Source organism: Rhinolophus ferrumequinum, chromosome 6, assembly GCF_004115265.2.
Source record: "Rhinolophus ferrumequinum isolate MPI-CBG mRhiFer1 chromosome 6, mRhiFer1_v1.p, whole genome shotgun sequence".
NCBI classification, from domain to species: Eukaryota; Metazoa; Chordata; class Mammalia; order Chiroptera; family Rhinolophidae; genus Rhinolophus; species Rhinolophus ferrumequinum.
The window spans coordinates 75,395-94,608 of NC_046289.1; the positions used below are offsets into that span (position 1 = coordinate 75,395).

Sequence of the window (19,214 nt, forward strand, 5' to 3'; positions counted from 1 at the left end):
ATTTGTGCAAAGACTGCTGAAGTGTCTGTAAATATCCTGTTCTATCGGGAGAATTTACCTAAGACAATGAGCAGTAAAATCTAATTGAAATTGAAGTTTCTAAGAATACGGTATGTCGTAATAAAACCTAACAATTGGCACCCCAATGAGCTTTAGTTAAAAAAAAAAAAAAAAAAAAACCTGGATGAAAAGGATGAATTTCCCAGTTTGAAATTTTCAAAATTTGAAGACAGACACGAACATAGGATGAGACATTCAGATCATAGCCCAGAACAGGCTCAGGTGGTCTCCGTGTCGTTCAAAGGAGGTTCTCAGTGAGGATCGTATCCTGGGGGAGGGGTTGTTCCTCAGTGGGAGGGGCTCTGTCTGCACAGATTCAGGGACCTGGCAGGGGACACATATCCTCCAACAGGGATTAGGACTTGGACCCTCAGACGCCCATTTTGATCATGGTCCTGCGTCATCGAGCTTCTCTCAGCTGGGCCAAGTGTTCAGCTATGAAACCCTCTGCTCATGAATATGCAAATGAGCTGAGGTGGGCGGGGTTAAATACGCACATGTCTGGGCCCTGAGAGCATCGCCCCACAGCCACACGCTCCCCGACAGACGTCCTGACAGCACAGCCCTCACCATGGACTGGAGATGGACAGTCCTCTTCCTGGTGGCAGTGGCGACAGGTAAGGGGCTCCCCAGTCCTTGGCTGATGAGGGGACCTGGGCCAGTCACGGGGATTCCACCCACTCTTCTCTCCTCCCCACAGGTGTCCACTCCGAGGTCCAGCTTGTGCAGCCTGGGGCTGAGGTGAGGAAGCCTGGGGCCTCCGTGAAGGTGTCCTGCAAGGCTTCCGGATACACCTTCACCAGCTACAATATGCACTGGGTGCGACAGGCCCCAGGACAAGGGCTTGAGTGGATGGGACGAATTGACCCTGAAAATAGTAGCACAAAGTACGCACAGAAGTTCCAGGGCAGATTCACCATCACCGCAGACACGTCCACCAGCACAGCCTACATGGAGCTGAGCAGTCTGAGACCTGAGGACACGGCCGTGTATTACTGTGCGAGGGACACAGTGAGAGACCCACATCCTGAGAGTGTCAGAAACCCTGAGGAGAGGGCAGCTGTGCGGGGCTGAGGAGACGCCAGGGACAGCTGGGCACAGCCTGTCTTTGACTTAGGATTAAGGATATAGAGATGAAGGAACTGCTTTCGTTAATTATTTATGGAATATTTTCAGTTCTGTGTGACAGACCAACTCCCAACAGGAGAAAAAATATTAAACTTTCTGTAATGTTTTCTAATTTTCACAGTATAAATGTGACCATGATGGTGGCTGAAAAATGACATCCCTGAACTCAGTCCTCAAAAGATTCCAGAATCTTCTCCTTGGAGCAGTCGCAGGCGGCTCCCTCTCTGTGGTCAGAGAAGATAAACTGCATCACAGTCTAAGGGTCACGGCAGGAAGCAGAATGGAGGACAGAGAACACAGAAGCCCTGAGATATGTCCCCGCCCCTGGTAGTTATGAGAACACAGGCATCCACCGTCGTGTGTGGACGTGTAGGACCTGCACGTTGGTGTCTCTGGAAACTGTCCCAAAGCATCACAACTCGGGTTTGAAAGGCAGACTTATCCTCTAACTGTTCATGAAAAGAGCTAAACTGGGTCTACATTACAGCGTCCCCAGGACGGTGCGTCTCCCAGAGGCTGCAGGGTCTCGTTCCACCATCAGAGCTGCATCCCTTGCATTTGGGGCTCATGGCAGGTCCCTACACGTCCCACCCAGCAGCATGTGGCCTTCTTCCCTGGAGCAGAATCTCCCCCCACCTTGTTGTTCCAAGGACGGTGTGTGGCCATCAGTGTCCATACAAGAGGTCCATTCAGTCTCCATTTCAAGTATTTCAATGTATCATACTTTCAAAATGTCTTCTATTTCTGGGTTCAAGACCTTGATACCTTAGGAGCCCACCCTTGGAGCAAGGACAGCCTCTTACACAGGGGAGATTAATTTCTTCCATTTGAGGACAGAACGAGAGTCCACGTGCCCTTCTTGCTCTGGCTGCTTTTCAATTAACTCATTCTAAATAGTTACACCCCATTGTGGGATATCCTGGGGAACCTGCCCAGGGCCCCAACAGTTACCTTCTCTAAACGTCCCTGAAAGTGTCATGTAGTGATGGTTGGACTTCTGGCTGTGGAGAGAGACAACGGGTGGGAAGCTGAGTGCTAAGACATCTGCAAAGGAGAGAAGGAGACAGAACGAGGAGGGACAAACAGGAAAGGACACTTTGCAGCTCTTTCTGAAAACCCATCAGACCAGTCCCCATCCCTGGGGACAGGCCAGTCCAATGACACCTCTGCATCATTGATCTGATAGAAAGTGTGAACAGTCCTTTTAACAGATTGAGTGAGATTCCGTGTGTCCCGTTCACTTTACAGAAAAGCAGCATTTTCATCAGTGACGACATAGGCTCCTCCTCCTGGGTGGTCATTGTACCTGAGGCCACAGAGACTCAGGGGTTCACGTCCTGCAGTTTGCACAGTGGTGGGGAGCTCTCGTTCCATTGCCCTGGACAGACTTAAGGTCACTTCTTCCAATTATTAGTCTCAAAAGTGTGAGAATCAGACCCTCAGCGATGAAAAGAACTGGGACTTGTGATACATAGGTGGATGTCCTACCATTCTCACCTGGCATGTGTATGGGGCACAACTTATGAACACAGGGCCCTAAATGTGTAATGTGGCTGCTTTCAGGGTGGCGTGTGGAGGGACAGAAGGAGCCAGATACCCGAGTCCACGTTGTCCTGACCGTTTTGGTGGGATCCCTTTAATACTTTAATCACACACACAAAATAAAGGACCTGGGCTCACAGACAGGGTCACGGTGGAATCTGTAGTTCTCAGGATCTGAAGTATTTCATGAGTCACATCAGTGTCTCCAGCCTCCACGTGCTGTGTCAGTGTGTGGCAGCAGAACATATATGGAATAGCTGCAGTAGACAGCCTGTCATTGGTCTGCGGTAGCTGTAAAGCTGGGTCCTGTTGCCTTGCCGAGCCAGTCCACATGTTTGGTGCAGACACACACGCACACACACACACACACACACACACACACAGAGTACATGGTATCGAGAAGTGACTAGGGAAAAGCTGCCATAACCGAGACACATGGGGTGGAGGTGGGCCACCAAACACCTTCTTGGCCCAGAAGGTAGTGCTACAGTCACTTAGTCTCCTTGGGAGGTTTGGATGTGCCACCTGTGGACTCAGAGCACAGAGTTTGAGTGCAGTGCTGTCCTGATATGTCACCAGGAACGCCCAGTGTCATACCTGCTTCCAGTGCTCAGGGGACGTTTCTCTCCTGTGTCTCCCTCCAGGTAAGTACAGTCCTTGAGCTTGTGTAGAACACCCTGGGCCCGACTGACTCAGCAGCAGAAGAGGTGGAGTGATGTCTGTGTTGTCATGGACACCACACCCTGTCTGTCACAGGCATGTCCCCAGTCCACCAGGTGTTCACATCGGGAGGAAAACAGCCTGGTGCTTCTGCACTATTGAGGTGTCGACATAACCAGCCATCACATTGGTTAGTTAATGTCACCAGGGTTTGGTAAACTGGCATAAAAGGGCATTTGGTGTCTGTACAACCTGTTGAAAAAGAGAAAGTTAATTAGTGCATGACACAGTTTGAAAAGGAGTCATAGTGGAAACGCAGACAGGGAAGGTGGATAGAAAGAGAGAAGCACTCCCCAGGCAGCTTTAGAGTAAATAATAGTGTGAGAGGTGTTAACTCATGAGAGAACTGTTTCCTACATTTTCACAGAGTGTCCATGACGGTTATTTTAAGGAAGAAGTGAAAGCCAAGTCTCCTGACCTATGACCTGGGGAAAGCTGTCACATCATGGTGCCATCTGCTCTGGGGCCTGGCCAGTGGCCCTGGCAGTGCCAGGTTTCAGGTCACCTGCAGGGACAGCCTCCAGTGGCCTTGGGGTGATGCCCTGGGTCTGTTTAGAGTGGGCTGCATGGATGCAGGAGGCCTTCCCTGTTCCGTGGACGGCAGTGCAGGTGGTCAGCAGCCCCGCGTAGGTCCTTCCCAGGGAGCTGACCGTGTGTTTTCTTCTAAAGCCCTGACGGACACCTGGTCCCAGGTCCAAAGGGACGGCAAGCCCTGCCGGTCGGGGGAGGTCACACCTCTTACCTGTTGGCGACACGCCTCACGCACAGTAGGTACCTGTGCACTTAGCACTTCATGGCATCCGATCGTTCATTAAGCTCCTATAATGCTCACTCTATCCAAGAATGGAAAGGTGACAGGTGCCAGCAGACCCTCGTTCCCTGAAGACTATTTCAAGTGGGATCAATCCAGGTCCCCTCAGTATCAGTCATGTTTGCTTTTGTTCTGTTTGTCAAAGCAGGTCACACACCCAGGCCTATTGTGAGCTACAGAGATGAAAGGCAGATTTGGAGTTGCTAGCACGAAATTAATTGTGTGTGTGTGTGAGTGTGTGTGAGTGTTTGTGTGAGTGTGAGTGTGAGCCACTGAAGACCAGATTTGGAGCGGGCTTTCAGCCCCGTGAGTCTGCACCTGCACTTACCTTCAACCAGAGGAACCTAAAGGAGATGAGAGGCCCCCAAAGCCCCCTGAGCTTGTGGACTCACGACTGTATTGTTGCATCTCCCAGGCCTAGGGTGAAGGGGCTCCCTGGTGGTTTCATAAAGACCTTGCATGGGGACAATGTACAGTGTCATTGGGTTTAGTGACGCCAAATCAGTTTCCCAGTACGATGTCAAAGCTTATGGAGTCCCTCAGGGAGCATTGTGAGTCAGGGCACAGACATGTAACACTGGACTAGAGACGCTGGTGGAGGTCATGCCCTGTGAGCCCTGAAAGGACCCTCCCTTGCAGGGTGCAAACTGGGCTGCAGGGGGCGCTCAGGACCCACCAAATAAGAGCTGCAGCCCCTGAGTAGTTGGGAAGTGGGAAGGGGAGGGGCTTCCTCGGAGGGCCTGGGGCTTCCTACCTCTTTATGTAAAAGAAAAGATTTTAAAACAAGGTTTGTGCAAGTACTGCTGAAGTGTCTGTAAATATCCTATTCTGTTGGGAGAATTTACCAAACATCACGGGCAATAAATTCAAATTTAAAATGAGTTTCCATGATTCAAGGCAAACACTGAGGTCTGGGACTGACGGTGATGGGAGGTGAGGGCAGGTGTCCTCCTCCTCAGTCTCCTGGTGGAGACCCAGTGGGCTGTTTGCACAGGGCAGGGACGTGGTGTGGGGATGCTGCAGGCTGGGGAGGACACACCAGGCCGTTGTCAGAATTGGCATCAACTTTGAAATACAATCAGGGATCTAACTTATAATATAGACAGATTGGGGATTCTGGTGGTTTGTCAGTCAGTAAGTGTCCTAGGAGAATTAGGGGTTATTTTAGTTTTCTCCTTCGAGGAACATGCATGTGGACATTTCACTAGAGACAATGTGGCTGACAACATACACTTACATCTTCCCCCTGCTATGTCCACACACCAGTAGATTTAGTATCATTCACTCAATTATATATTGATATTGGCACTTGTCCATGTGTCATCAAAACTGAGCAGTTCCAGATATACCCTTGTGGATTCACTAAGATTTAAACGTCTTCGTTCCCCACTGTGAAGTCACAGCCCCACACTACTGACAGGGTCCCTTGTCCCTGCCATGTGCGCTCTTTCCCTGCCTGCTAGTCTCCTGCACGAGAAGCCCACCTGAGCTGGGCATCACTACAAGTCCCTCAGGTGGGACACTGAGAATGACCCAGAGAGAGGACAATGGATGGGGCTGTTCCTAATCGTACTCCTTGCTTCCAGGTGCAATAAAATGCCTATAGAGTCAGGTAAGACCTGCATCCTCCTGATCTGTGCCATTTACTGTGCTGAAATACGCATCATTAAAGCTACTACAAAGAAACAAAGGGACAATTGGTAAGTAAAGACAGACAATAACATGCAAAATGTAACACTCATGAAAATACATCTGCATGAACCCTGATCTGTACATTCTTAGGTAAATACTACAATGCAGAAAATCACACGTGGTTTTATTACAGGAAAGAAGTTCTGGAACCTCACCTGGCACATCCATCCCTGCCCTGGAGTGGGATGAGGGAGCAGTAGGGTCCATGGGAAGGGTACTGGGGCTCCCTCTCAGCTGATATGTGCCCTTGGACACATCACATGGCTCCTCCGGCCGCCGTGTGTAGCTTTACCTCTGCAACATGCAGGTGGGATTGATACCTCGGTCACTTGCTCTGGGTGCTCACACACAAATGAAATGAGGTCATGGGTGCTGAGCACTCACTCCAGCACCATGATGTATAAGAAATCATGTTTTCCTGAACTGTCACGTGGCCACCAACCAACCAGGACACTCACGCCTGCATGAGGCCCTGCCCTTGTCTAGGTGTCCAAGCCCGGAGCTCCCTTTATGGAAGGAGGACATGCAAATAGGGGCCCCTGTGCTGATGAAAACCATCCCAGCCCTGACCCTGCAGCTGTGGGACAGGAGCCCCAGCCCCGGGATCCCCAGGTGTCCCCATTTTGTGATCAGGACTGAGCACAGACGACACACCATGGAGTTTGGGCTCAGCTGCGTTTTCCTTGTTGCTGTTTTAAGAGGTAATTTATGGAGAGCAGGAGACTCTGAATATGTGAGAGAAGATGAGTGAGGTAAACAGTGGATGTGTGACAGTTTCTGACCAGGATGTTTCTGTGTTTGCAGGTGTCCAGTGTGAGGTGCAGCTGGTGGAGTCTGGGGGAGGCTTTGTGCAGCCTGGGGGGTCTCTGCGCCTCTCCTGTGCAGCCTCTGGATTCACCTTCAGTAGCTACTGGATGAGCTGGGTCCGCCAGGCTCCAGGGAAGGGGCTGCAATGGGTTGGTCAAATTAATACTGATGGAAGTAGCACATACTACGCCGACTCCGTGAAGGGCCGATTCACCATCTCCAGAGACAACGCCAAGAACACGCTGTATCTGCAAATGACCAGCCTGAAAGCTGACGACACGGCCGTGTATTACTGTGCGACGGACACAGTGAGGGGAAGTCAGTGTGAGCCCAGACACAAACCTCCCTGCAGGGGACACTCAGGACAGCAGGGGGCGGTCAGGTCCAGGAGGCTGTGCTCAGACCTCCTGGGACACTTGTGAAGTTTCAACTCAGGAAGGAGCCTGAGGGCAGGTGTAACAGGGAAGAAGGGGACATGGGAAGGGAGTGTCTTGTCACCACGAAGACTCAGCTTAATTTAATTAAAAATATGTACCACTAGAGACCCCCCACTGCATCTATTCTAAATAATGACATGGTGTGTTAACTATGCAAACACAATAGACATTTACACATGGCACACATTTACGTAGGTACATATTTTTTGCTTCATCTCTTAAATTGGGTCTGTACTGTGAACAGGAGTCGCATACAGTTGACACTGAAGTAAATTCGCACAATGTAGGTCCCTGTCTGGATAGTCTCAGGAATCTTCAGCTAAAATAATAATAGTAATAATAATAATAATAATAATAAATTCCACATGTTTATTTATATAATATTAGGAAGAGTTAACTTTTGGTATAGAAAATTAATCTGTATTAGAATTTAAATCTCCAATATTATTTACCCAAATAACCTGAGAACATATACATTTTGCCGTGTACAGTGTGCAGTTTTTTGCCCAAATGTGTGAGGGAAAAATAAGCATGAGCATTATACATGAGAGGTACAAATTCCATATCTATATAAATGTTTTTGGGCCAGCCCGGTGGCTCAGGCGGTTGGAGCTCCGTGCTCCTAATGCCGAAGGCCGACAGTTCGATTCCCAGCCGGTGTGCTGAGCCTGTACAGCCAAGATTGTGACCAACAGCTCTCCCTGGAACTGAGCTGCCCTGAGCAGCTGTGAGCAGCCTACCGATGACTGGTGACCGAAAGCCTCAGGGAGGAGCGCATGGCTCTTAATACCAGCACGGGATGGGCCAGGGAGCTGTGTCCCACACAACTAGACTGAGAAACAACGGCTTGAACTGCAGGGAGGGAGGACGACGAAGAAGGGGGGTAAATGTTTTTGAGTCTTTTATTTATGCTTGTGAATTAATGGTGTAACACTAGAAATCAATAAAGCTATCCATATGGAAAACAATACGCTGGAAGACAATAATCAATTTTGTTGAACTTATGACAAACTTGCAACGACGAAGAGTTCCTGGCCTTCTATGATGCATAAATATCACAAATTTGCTGCCAATACATAAATTTTTTGTACCTTATATCTGTTCTGTGTTTTGTAATTATTTGTTATGTAAAATTTCTTGTACCATAATGTGTTTTAAAAATGCTGAAATTCCTCTGTAATACAAAATCAAGTACCTGTAGGTAAACAAAGAAAACTGTGAATTCAAAAATTAAAACAAAAGATTTTTCCCTGAGAGTTTGGACCAAAAACATGAATGCACATTATACACAGCAAAACATGGTCTATCCCTCTTAGTTCAGCAGCTTTCAGGAATGCAGATTCCCAGGCTTAGGCCCCGACCCTATGTAGAGTCTCGTGTCCTCAGGAGAAAAGAGAAGAAAGAGGAAAGCCTAAGTGTCTGTGGATGAAGCAGCTGGTGCCTCATTCGATTTTCTCCATCTTATGTGGCCATTGAGGATCACGTCCCCGGACTTCCTAAGAGACACTTAATAAATAACTTTATTTTATGCAATGTTGTTATCGTCATACACACATACACACACACACATACACACAACACAAGCACACACAGATGTATTTAATGTATGTGTTATTAGAAGATACATTCTTATAAGAAAAATGCAGAAGCACAATATTTCATTTTCTTTTCCTAAGCGAATTTCTAATATTGTTTATCTTTATTTAACATCACTATTTTACCTCCATTTTACTTTGTATTTATCAATCACTTACATATGTGTTCCCTTCCATGAAAGTATCAAATATTTTTGTATAATTACGAATACCAAGCTTTCTCACTCAACTTGGACTGCCAGGAAAAGGTACCAAAGGCCACGTGGCTTAAACGACAGTAATTGATTTTGACTGCTGTGGAGGCTGGAAAGTTCAAAACCAAGGCCCGGCTGATTTAGGTCCTGGTGAAAGGTCTGACGTGGCTCGCAGTTGACCACGTTCTTACTGAGTCCTTACGTGCCTTAAATGGTGGAGGGAGATCTCTCTCCTCCTCTTCGTACAATGCTCCAAACCTATTGGAGTTCCACCACCACATTCTGACCTCGTGTGACCTTACTTGTCTCCTCAAAGCTCTATTTTACACACCATCATTGAGCAGTAAGACTCCAACATACAAATTTGGGAGGCACCCAGTTCAATCCATAACATCCCACCTCTGGTCCCCCCGAATTCATGCCTTCCTCACATATAAAAGTGTCTGACATTACCCCCACAGCCCTAAAGCCTGACTCATTTCAGCATCAGCTCTAAGGCTAGGTCCAAAATCTCACCTAAGTATAGTCTCACGAGATATTGGTGACCTTGAGGTGTGATTCATCCTGAGGCAAAATTCCTCTCCAGCTGTGAACCTATGAAACCAGACAAGTTATGTGCTTCCTAAATGTGAAGGTGGGTCAGGCATAGGGGAGACATTTCCATTCTGAAAGGGATAAATAGGAAAGAAGGAAGGAGTGATGGATCCCCATCTGCTCTGTAACCTGCCAGGAAAATTCCATGGGACATGAAGTTTGGAGAACTGTCCTCTTTGGCTGGATGGCCCCCATTCTGTATGGAACAGGGTGATGGTCCCACTTACCAACCCCACTCAGGTGATCTCTCACTTTCTGGAGCCACTAGGGCAGTCTCACCACGGCTGTGCTGGCAGGGGTCACGCGTCGCAGGCACTGCCGGGGGGGGGGGGTCCCACCCAAAGGCTTTTGCTGCTGGTCGTGTCACCTGTTCAAACCAAGGAGATGGTTAAAGTCTTTGAAACCAGCAGTCAGCCCTGATGACCTCTAAATCCTCTTTAAGGTCTTCGTTCCTTCTTTTTATCCAGTAATGCATATCCACAGCCAATTTAAACTATGACCCTGTTCTTTAGATTCCCAGGAGTCTGACAGCATTCCTTCCTTCTGCCCCACCTTCTCGTCCCTGTGTATTATTAAATGATAGTGTATCTGCTGGTATGGCCTCATCTCTACTCCCGGCTTATGCTGAGACACTGATTAAACCAGTGAGGCATACCCATGATTTTATTTGTCAAAGGGTTTTTCAGCAACACCTTTCATGCCCTCTTCACAATCAGCTTTCTAGCTTATTGTGGAAACATGGATACGCTGTCAGTTTTTCAAATCTCCAAATTCAGATTAGCATTCGATTAATACTGCGATGCTCAGTCCATCTGTCTCACCTCAAATTTTAGGAGAAGCAGCCAGGAGGAACCAAGCCTCTCCTACACTTGGCTTAGAAATCTCCTCAGCTGAACATCTAGTTCCATTGCTCACAAGGTCTACCTTCCACATGACACAGGAAACCAGTTCAGCCAAGCTCTTCGACACTTTATAACAAGGATCACCGTTCCTCAGGGACCCATAACGTGCTCCTCATTTCCATCTGAGCCTCAGCAGAGTGGCTTCTTAGGTCCACGTTTCAACCACCACTGTGTTCACGATGATCTATGTACCCAAACCAACGTCTGGGTGGCTTAAACAACAGAAATCTATTTTCTCACATTCTGAGGGCTCAGAAGGCCAAGGTCAAGTTGCCAGATGAATCGATTACCAGTGGGAACTCATCCTGATGGGCAGACAGCTGACGTCTCACTGTAAATTCATGGGGTGGAGAGAGAGTGACATCTCTCTTTCTCTCCCTCTTCTTATAAGGCCACCAATGCTACTGAATGACCTCATTTAAACATAATTAATGACCTCACTTAACCATCAGTACTTCCTACAAGCCCTTCTCCCAGTACTGGCCACTGGGTCTTAGGGCTTCAACATGTAACTCGTGGGGGAGAGAATTCACTCCCTCACAAGCTCCCCAGTTATAAATACCTGTGAAGCAGGTTTCATGACCAGAGGGAATAAGTCACATTCCTGATCATCCTGACTCAGCCACAGGTTTCAGAAGGCAGAGCTAATGAGACGTCCTCACACTTAGATCAGAGCCTCTCAGATGGGATTTGGGGCCCCATGTCCAGTGCATCCTAGAAGCCAAGGGCACCTCCATCTCCCCACCGTGCTCTGCACCCACCTGGGAAACAGCATTCTCACCTGTTGGCTTGTGTTGAAGGAGTGGGAGCCCCTGTCCCTGGTGTGAGGCTGCAGGGGCACCTCCTGGGTCCAGCCAGGGGCACGGATGCTCTTCCAAGTGTGACATCACCTGAGGCTTAACAGGTTCCTGGCCTGTTGTACATTCCATTTTCCATCTTCCTGGGAAGGAGTTGTAGTTCCTTAGACATTCAGGGATGTTATGTTCACGTATGTCTGTCCAGGTGCCTCTTACTCTTAGTGAGGAGAGATTCCCACCTCTAGTAACAGGTCAAAGATGACCTGTGAAGGTCCATCTGCTTTCTGCACCAATGCTTAAGATCTTTGAAATCATCACTCCCATTCTTAGAAGAGAACCAGGAGAAATGAAGATCAGTCATGTCTCCTGAACCCAGCACAGAAGTAAAATTGCAAGAACAGGCTCCACTGTGATAACTGGAAACACAGGCACATCCAGAGTGCAGGGGATTCTGCTCACCTGGGGCAGAAGCTGCTGGAGGTTCAGCTGGTAGGAGCACTTCCAGGTGAGTATTCTGAGTGGGCTGCATGGATGCAGGAGGTCTTCCCTGTTCCGTGGACGGCAGTGCAGGTGGTCAGCAGCCCCGCGTAGGTCCTTCCCAGGGAGCTGACCGTGTGTTTTCTTCTACAGACCTGACGGACACCTGGGCTCGGATACAAACGGATAACAAGACCTGCTGGTCAGGGGAGGTCACACCTCTTACCTGCTGGCAACATGCCTCACGCACAGTAGGTACCTGTGCACTTAGCACTTCATGGCATCTGATCGTTCATTAAGCTCCTATCATGTGCACTTAATCCAGGAATGGCAGGATGACAGGTGCCAGCAGACCCCGATTCCCTGAACACTATTGGAAGAGGGATCAATCCAGGTCCCCTGGGTTTGAGTCATGTTTGCTTTTCTTGTATTTGTCAAAAGGGTCACATACGGAGGCCGAGTGTCAGTGCAGGGACAGTACCCATGTGAAAGCTACACCGAGGATGGCAAATTTGAAGTTCCTCCGCTCAAAAATCAGTGTGTGTGTGTGTGTGTGTGTGCGTGCGTGTGTGTGTGTGTGTGTGTGTGTCCTACTGACGACCAGATGTGGAGTGGGCTTTCAGCTCCGTGAGTCTGCATCGCAGATATAGTCAGACGTGACCTTCATCCAGAAAATGCTAAAGGAGATGAGAGGCCTGCAAAACCCCTGAGAGGTTGTGGGCTCAGAGGAGTGTTGAGTGTGTCAGGGCATCTGGCAGCCCCAGGGAAAGGTCTCCCTGAGGGTTTTATAAAACCTTTGTTTCAGGTCTCCCTGCAGTGTCATTGGGGTTTAGTGAGGCCAATTCACTATTTCCAGAAATGATGGCAAAGCTTATGGTGTCCGTGAGGGAGCATTGTGAGGTCAGGCACAGACATGTAACACAGGACTAGAGATGCTACAGGTGATGCCCTGCGATCCCGGAGAGAACCTCCACTGCAGGGCACAGGCTGGGCTGCAGGGGGCGCTCAGGACCCACCCAGCGGGGCTGCAGCCCCCGGAGCAGGTGGGGAGAGAGCGGGGGAGGGGCTTCCTCTGAGGGCCTGGAGCTTCCTTCCTCTTTATAAAAACATCTAAAACAAAATTTGAGCAAAGACTGCTGAAGTGTCTGTAAATATCCTATTCTATCGGGAGTATGTACCAAAGAGAATAAGCAGTAAAACCTAATTGAAAGTGGGGTTTCTAGGGCTACAGCATATCTTAATAAAAACTAACAATTGTCACCAAAATAAACTTTAGTTGAAAAAAAAACCTGGATGAAAAGAATGAATTTACTAATTTGAAATTTTTTAAATTGGCAGACACACTGACCCCCGGATTGAGACTTTCAGAACAAAGCCCAGAACAGGCTCAGGTGGTCTCCGTGTCATTCAAAGGGGGTTCTCAGTGACGATCGTATCCTGGGGGTTGTGTCCTCAGTGGGAGGAGCTCTGTCTGCACTGAATCAGGGACCCGGCAGGGGACACACATCCTATAACAAGGATTAGGACTTGGACCCTCAGACGCCCACTGAGCACGATCCCGTGTCATCAAGCTTCTTACAGGAGGGCCGAGTGGTCAGCTATGAAACCCTGTGGTCATGAATATGCAAATGAGCTGAGGTGGGCGGGGTTAAATACGCACATGTCTGTGCCCTGAGAACATCGCCCCACAGCCACACGCTCCCCGACAGACGTCCTGACAGCACAGCCCTCACCATGGACTGGAGATGGACAGTCCTCTTCCTGGTGGCAGTGGCGACAGGTAAGGGGCTCCCCAGTCCCTGGCTGATGAGGGAACCTGGGCCAGTCACGAGGGTTCCACCCACTCCTGTCTCCTCCCCACAGGTGTCCACTCGGAGGTCCAGCTGGTGCAGCCTGGGGCTGAGGTGAGGAAGCCTGGGGCCTCCGTGAAGGTGTCCTGCAAGGCTTCCGGATACACCTTCACCAGCTACAATATGCACTGGGTGCGACAGGCCCCAGGACAAGGGCTTGAGTGGATGGGATATATCAACCCTAGTAGTGGTGGCACAAGCTACGCACAGAAGTTCCAGGGCAGAGTCACTATGACCAGGGACACGTCCACCAGCACAGCCTACATGGAGCTGAGCAGTCTGAGACCTGAGGACACGGCCGTGTATTACTGTGCGAGGGACACAGTGAGAGACCCACATCCTGAGAGTGTCAGAAACCCTGAGGAGAGGGCAGCTGTGCGGGGCTGAGGAGACGACAGGGACGATGAGTCTCCTGACTTCCTCACACAGAGTCAGGACCTGAGATGAGCAGTGAGGCCCTCAGGGGCCCCTCAGTCATTCAGGGAAAGGTGTCCAGGGTCCAAACATCTGCAAGGAAGAACCAGGGAAAGCCTTTCCTGAAAGGACGGGTCATGTGTCATTGTCCTTGCAGAGGGCACATCTGGAGCCTCCGTGTTCTCTGAATGAGGGAGGGTAGTTCAGGCGTCACCTGAGATCACTTGGTGGGAAGCAGATTCTGGGATTGGCCTGTAGTGTCTCCCTAGGGAGTTCTCTCAGTTTCCCTTAATTCTGAAAAACTGACCTGTGCTTGTGGGAAAAGTGATTATAGGAGTGAGTGGAGACTTTCTACTTCCCACCTGTGATCAAGCACCACACACATGACAACTGGGAGAATCATCATAACACGTGGTGACAACCTCATGGGTGACAGGTGTGCCAGGTCAAGCACAGTCTACGTCAGCTCACCGTCCCCTCAGCCTCTCCTGCAGGCGTGATTTCCTGAAGAGGCTCCTCCCTTCAGACCCCAGCCTGCGGGTGTCCCTGTCCCTGGGGAGTCCTGGGGGTCCTCACACCACAGGGAGCAGCGTGGGGAGACCCTGGATGATGTGAGACCCACGTCCAGCCTGTTACTGTCCCAGGACAAGTGAATCTAATTACCACACACTCGGGGCTCAGATCCACTCACGTGATTCCTTCACAGTCTGGGGCTCGGAGCACGTGGGCAGTTTCACTGGTTGGTATCAAGGTGTTGGCAGGACCACACACACCCCACAGCATCTGGGGGAGGCTGTGGTCCAAAACTGTGTGTTCCCCTCATATTGGTGTGTTGAAATCCTAACCCCAGGGAGGGTTGTGTAAGCAAGAGAGGGCTTGGGGGGCTATGTCATCAGAGCGCAGCCCTCAGGAAGGGGAGCAGAGCCCCTCTAATGAGCCCCAGGCAGCTGACTTGTCCCTCCCACCCTGTGAGGACACAGCAGGAAGCCACCGGATGTGACCCAGGCAGAGGGCCCTCACCAGTTGTCACTATGTGGGGCCTGGGTGTTGGATTGTCACCTGCAGAGCTGTGGGGAATAAATGTATATTGTTTATAATTTACCAGGATATGGAACTTTTTATAGCAGCCAGGATGGAGTATAACTGGTAAAGACTGTTTATGTTTATTTTCCAGCATCTAGAGGGGCTTTCCTTGATCCCATGTCTTCTTCCTCCATCGTCACAGCCAGGAGGAGGTCACCCTCCATCAGAAGTCACATTGCTTTCTTCTCCTGGAGTCTAATCTCTGTCTGCCTCCCTCTGCCACGGACACTTGTGGTTGAATTAGGAGTCACTCAGATAACACAGAAAACCTTTTCTTCCCCTGGTGCCTAAATGAACCAAGGATGGCAAGTCCCTTTTCCCATAAAACACTCAAAGGGTCCAAGCATGACTGAGACCATCCCAGTCCACCCTCAGCCCTCCATGTATTCACATCCAGGCCACAGACTGATTATACTTAGCACATCCCAATATTCCCCAAAACGCTACCTCGTTAAAGATTGAAATCCAGTCTGAAATGTATCTGAGTGCCATCCTCTCAAATGTCCCAAATATAATCTCTAACTAAGGTAAGGGTGACAATTTGGGTGGACACATCGTGGAGTAAAATCTCCGTCTGTACACCTGTGACACTAGAAGACAAGTTGTCTCTTAAAATACATGCAGGGCAGGCAAAGGATAAGAGTTACGGACGCTTGCATTCCAAAGAGATGAAATGGAGGGGTCAGGTAATGATAAATTCTGTGCACAGGAGGGTGTAGAGCACTTGTGCTCCAAGGGTCCCACACTGATGCTGGATAAAGGGGAAGGGACACAGTCTGTCCGCAGGGGCTTTGGGACAAAGGCGCTCGCGCACCACCAGGGGGCGCTCGGGACGCACTCAATTCACGTCCCGGGAGGAGTGGGCTGAGGGCTGCTCTCCTGTCAGGGTTTGGTCTCCAGGCTCCTCAAACCTCCTCCTGACGTTCACGCAGCGGAAAGTGTTTTCTAAACGTTCTGGAAACACAGAAGTGTCCTCCCTTTTTCAGGTATTAGAACATTATCGACCACATTCCCCATATGACACTACACATCCGTGTGACTACTTTCCAAATTGCAGCTGACGTCAATACTATTTTATCTTAGTGTCATGTGTGCAGCGTAGTGGTTAGACATTTATATAATTTATGAAGGAGCCCCCCTCTGACACTGTACAGTCTCCACAATGCTGCTGACTGTGTCCCCCGCACTGTACTCTCCTACTTAGAATACACGGTCACCACGGTAATGAGCACAGTTCCCAAGGGCCAGGCACTGCGACGTCTTCCTCTCCTATAATCATGTAATAGCCATGAGTTTGGGACTGCAGTGACTTCTGTGTCATAGATAAATAACCAACCTTCAATAACAGCATTCCTCCTGATGGCGGGTGTTCCTAACTGACGTCACCAATTATTCTATTGTATTAACTTGTTGACGCTCTTTCCTGACTGTCCAGGCAGAGACTCTGTGGAAATGGCCCTTGTGGTCACTGAGAACCCTCAGCCTCTCCATCAGCTCCATGACTCTCTCTCTAACTTCTCAGGATTTCCAAGTCCCAGGGATAGAAAAGCATCCTCTCAACACTTCCGTCTTCTTGGTCTCCTTGAAGGTCAGGAAGCCAGAGGTGCCCAGGGGTGAGGGCACCACCATCACGTGCACACCGAGTGCACTCTTACAGGACGTGCAGCTCGGGGCCCCTTTTCCAGGGGTACATGTGTCCCCAGACCCCAGGACCATCTCCCAGGAAGAAGAGCACACCCACCCCTCACTGCTGTCCAGCTGCCCGTATAGCTCAGCACGTGCAGCTCAGGAAGGCAAACATTGAGGTCTGGGACTGACGGTGATGGCAGGTGAGGGCAGGTGTCCTCCTCCTCAGTCTCCTGGTGGAGACCCAGTGGGCTGTTTGCACAGGGCAGTGACGTGGTGTGGGGATGCTGCAGGCTGGTGAGGACACACCATGCCGTTGTCAGAATTGGCATCGACTTTGAAATAAAAGGTGGATTTTATTTACAAATACTAGAAGATTGTTGATTCTGGCAGATTGTCAGTCAGTAGGTGTGAGCAAGGAGAATTAAGGGGCTATTTGAGTTTTCTGCTTCGAGGAACATGCATGTGGACATTTCACTACATACAATGTGACTGACAACATACACTTACATCTTCCCCCTGCTATGTCCACACACCAGTAGATTTAGTATCATTCACTCAATTATATATTGATATTGGCACTTGTCCATATGTCATCAAAACTGAGCAGTTCCAAATATACCCTTGCTTGTTCACTAAGAGTTAAACGTCTTTGTTCCTCACTGTGAAGTCACAGCCCCACACTACTGACAGGTTCCCTTGTCCCTGCGATGGTGGCTCTTTCCCTGCCTGCTAGTCTCCTCCACGAGAAGCCCACCTGAGCTGGGCATCACCACAAGTCCCTCAGGTGGGACACTGGGAATGACCCAGCGAGAGGACAATGGGTGGGGCTGTTCCTACTCGTGCTCCTTGCTTCCAGTTTCAATAAAATGTCTATAGATTCAGGTAAGACCTGCATCCTCCTGATCTGTGCTGTTTACTACGGACAAAAATACATCATTAAAGCTACTACAAGGAAACAAATGGACAATTGGTAAGGAAAGACTTACAGACAATAACATGCAAAATGTCACGCTTGTGAAATTACATCTCCATGAACCCAGATTCTCTACATTCTTAGGTAATTACTACAATGCAGAAAATCACACATATCATTATGGGAAGAGGTACTGGAACCTCACCTGGCATGTCCATACCTTCCCTGGAGTGGGATGAGGGAGCAGTGGGGTCCATGGGGAGGGTACTGGGGCTCCCTCTCAGCTGATATGTGCCCTTGCACACATCACATGGCTCCCCAGGCTGCCGTGTGTAGCTTTACCTATGCAACATGCAGGTGGGATTGATACCTCGGTCACTTGCTCTGGGTGCTCACACACAAATGAAATGAGGTCATGGGTGCTGAGCACTCACTCCAGCACCATCCCGTGTAAGAAATCATGTTTTCCTGAACTCTCACGTGGCCACCAACCAACCAGGACACTCACGCCTGCATGAGGCCCTGCCCTTGTCTAGGTGTCCAAGCCCGGAGCTCCCTATATGGAAGGAGGACATGCAAATAGGGGCCCCTGTGCTGATGAAAACCAACCCAGCCCTGACCCTGCAGCTGTGGGACAGGAGCCCCAGCCCCGGGATCCCCAGGTGTCCCCATTCCGTGATCAGGACAGAGCACAGACGACACACCATGGAGTTTGGGCTCAGCTGGGTTTTCCTTGTGGCTGTTTTAAGAGGTAATTTATGGAGAACAGGAGACTCTGAGTATGTGAGAGAATATGAGTGAGAGAAACAGTGGCTGTGTGACAGTTTCTGACCAGGATGTCTCTGTGTTTGCAGGTGTCCAGTGTGAGGTGCAGCTGGTGGAGTCTGGGGGAGGCTTGGTGCAGCCTGGGGGGTCTCTGCGCCTCTCCTGTGCAGCCTCTGGATTCACCTTCAGTAGCTACTGGATGAGCTGGGTCCGCCAGGCTCCAGGGAAGGGCCTGGAGTGGGTCTCAGCCATTAGTAATGGTGGTGGTAGCACATACTATGCCGACTCCGTGAAGGGCCGATTCACCATCTCCAGAGACGACGCCAAGAACACGCTGTATCTGCAAATGACCAGCCTGAGAGCCGACGACACGGCCGTGTATTACTGTGCGACGGACACAGTGAGGGGAAGTCAGTGTGAGCCCAGACACAAACCTCCCTGCAGGGGACACTCAGGACACCAGGGGGCGGTCAGGTCCAGGAGGCTGTGCTCAGACCTCCTGGGACACTTGTGACATTTCAACTCAGGAAGGAGCCTGAGGGCAGGTGTAACAGGGAAGAAGGGGACATGGGAAGGGAGTGTCCTGTCACCACGTAGAGTCAGCTTAATTTAATTAAAAATATGTACCACTAGAGACTCCCCCATTATTTATCTATTCTAAATAATGACATGGTGTGTTAAGTATTCAAACACAATAGACATTTACACATGGCACACATTTACGTAGGTACATATTTTTTGCTTCATCTCTTAAATAGGGTCTGTATTGTGCACAAGAGTCTCATGCAGTTGTCACTGAAGTGA

At 49.6% G+C, this 19,214-nt stretch overlaps 4 gene segments (V, D, J or C); all 4 read left to right on the plus strand.

Moving 5' to 3' along the window:
• Window positions 1-587: 587 nt before the first annotated feature.
• On the plus strand, window positions 588-2,580 carry LOC117024096 (immunoglobulin heavy variable 1-3-like). The segment is given in 3 exon segments: window positions 588-677; window positions 761-1,071; window positions 2,437-2,580. Coding segments are annotated over 3 exon segments (501 nt in total).
• Window positions 2,581-6,589: 4,009 nt separating this feature from the next.
• On the plus strand, window positions 6,590-7,182 carry LOC117024100 (immunoglobulin heavy variable 3-74-like). The segment is given in 2 exon segments: window positions 6,590-6,654; window positions 6,758-7,182. Coding segments are annotated over 2 exon segments (471 nt in total).
• Window positions 7,183-13,446: 6,264 nt separating this feature from the next.
• Window positions 13,447-13,993, plus strand: LOC117024104 (immunoglobulin heavy variable 1-46-like). The segment is given in 2 exon segments: window positions 13,447-13,536; window positions 13,620-13,993. Coding segments are annotated over 2 exon segments (420 nt in total).
• A 4,267-nt stretch (window positions 13,994-18,260) lies between these two features.
• On the plus strand, window positions 18,261-18,924 carry LOC117024107 (immunoglobulin heavy variable 3-23-like). The segment is given in 2 exon segments: window positions 18,261-18,396; window positions 18,500-18,924. Coding segments are annotated over 2 exon segments (471 nt in total).
• The last annotated feature ends 290 nt before the right edge of the window (window positions 18,925-19,214 follow it).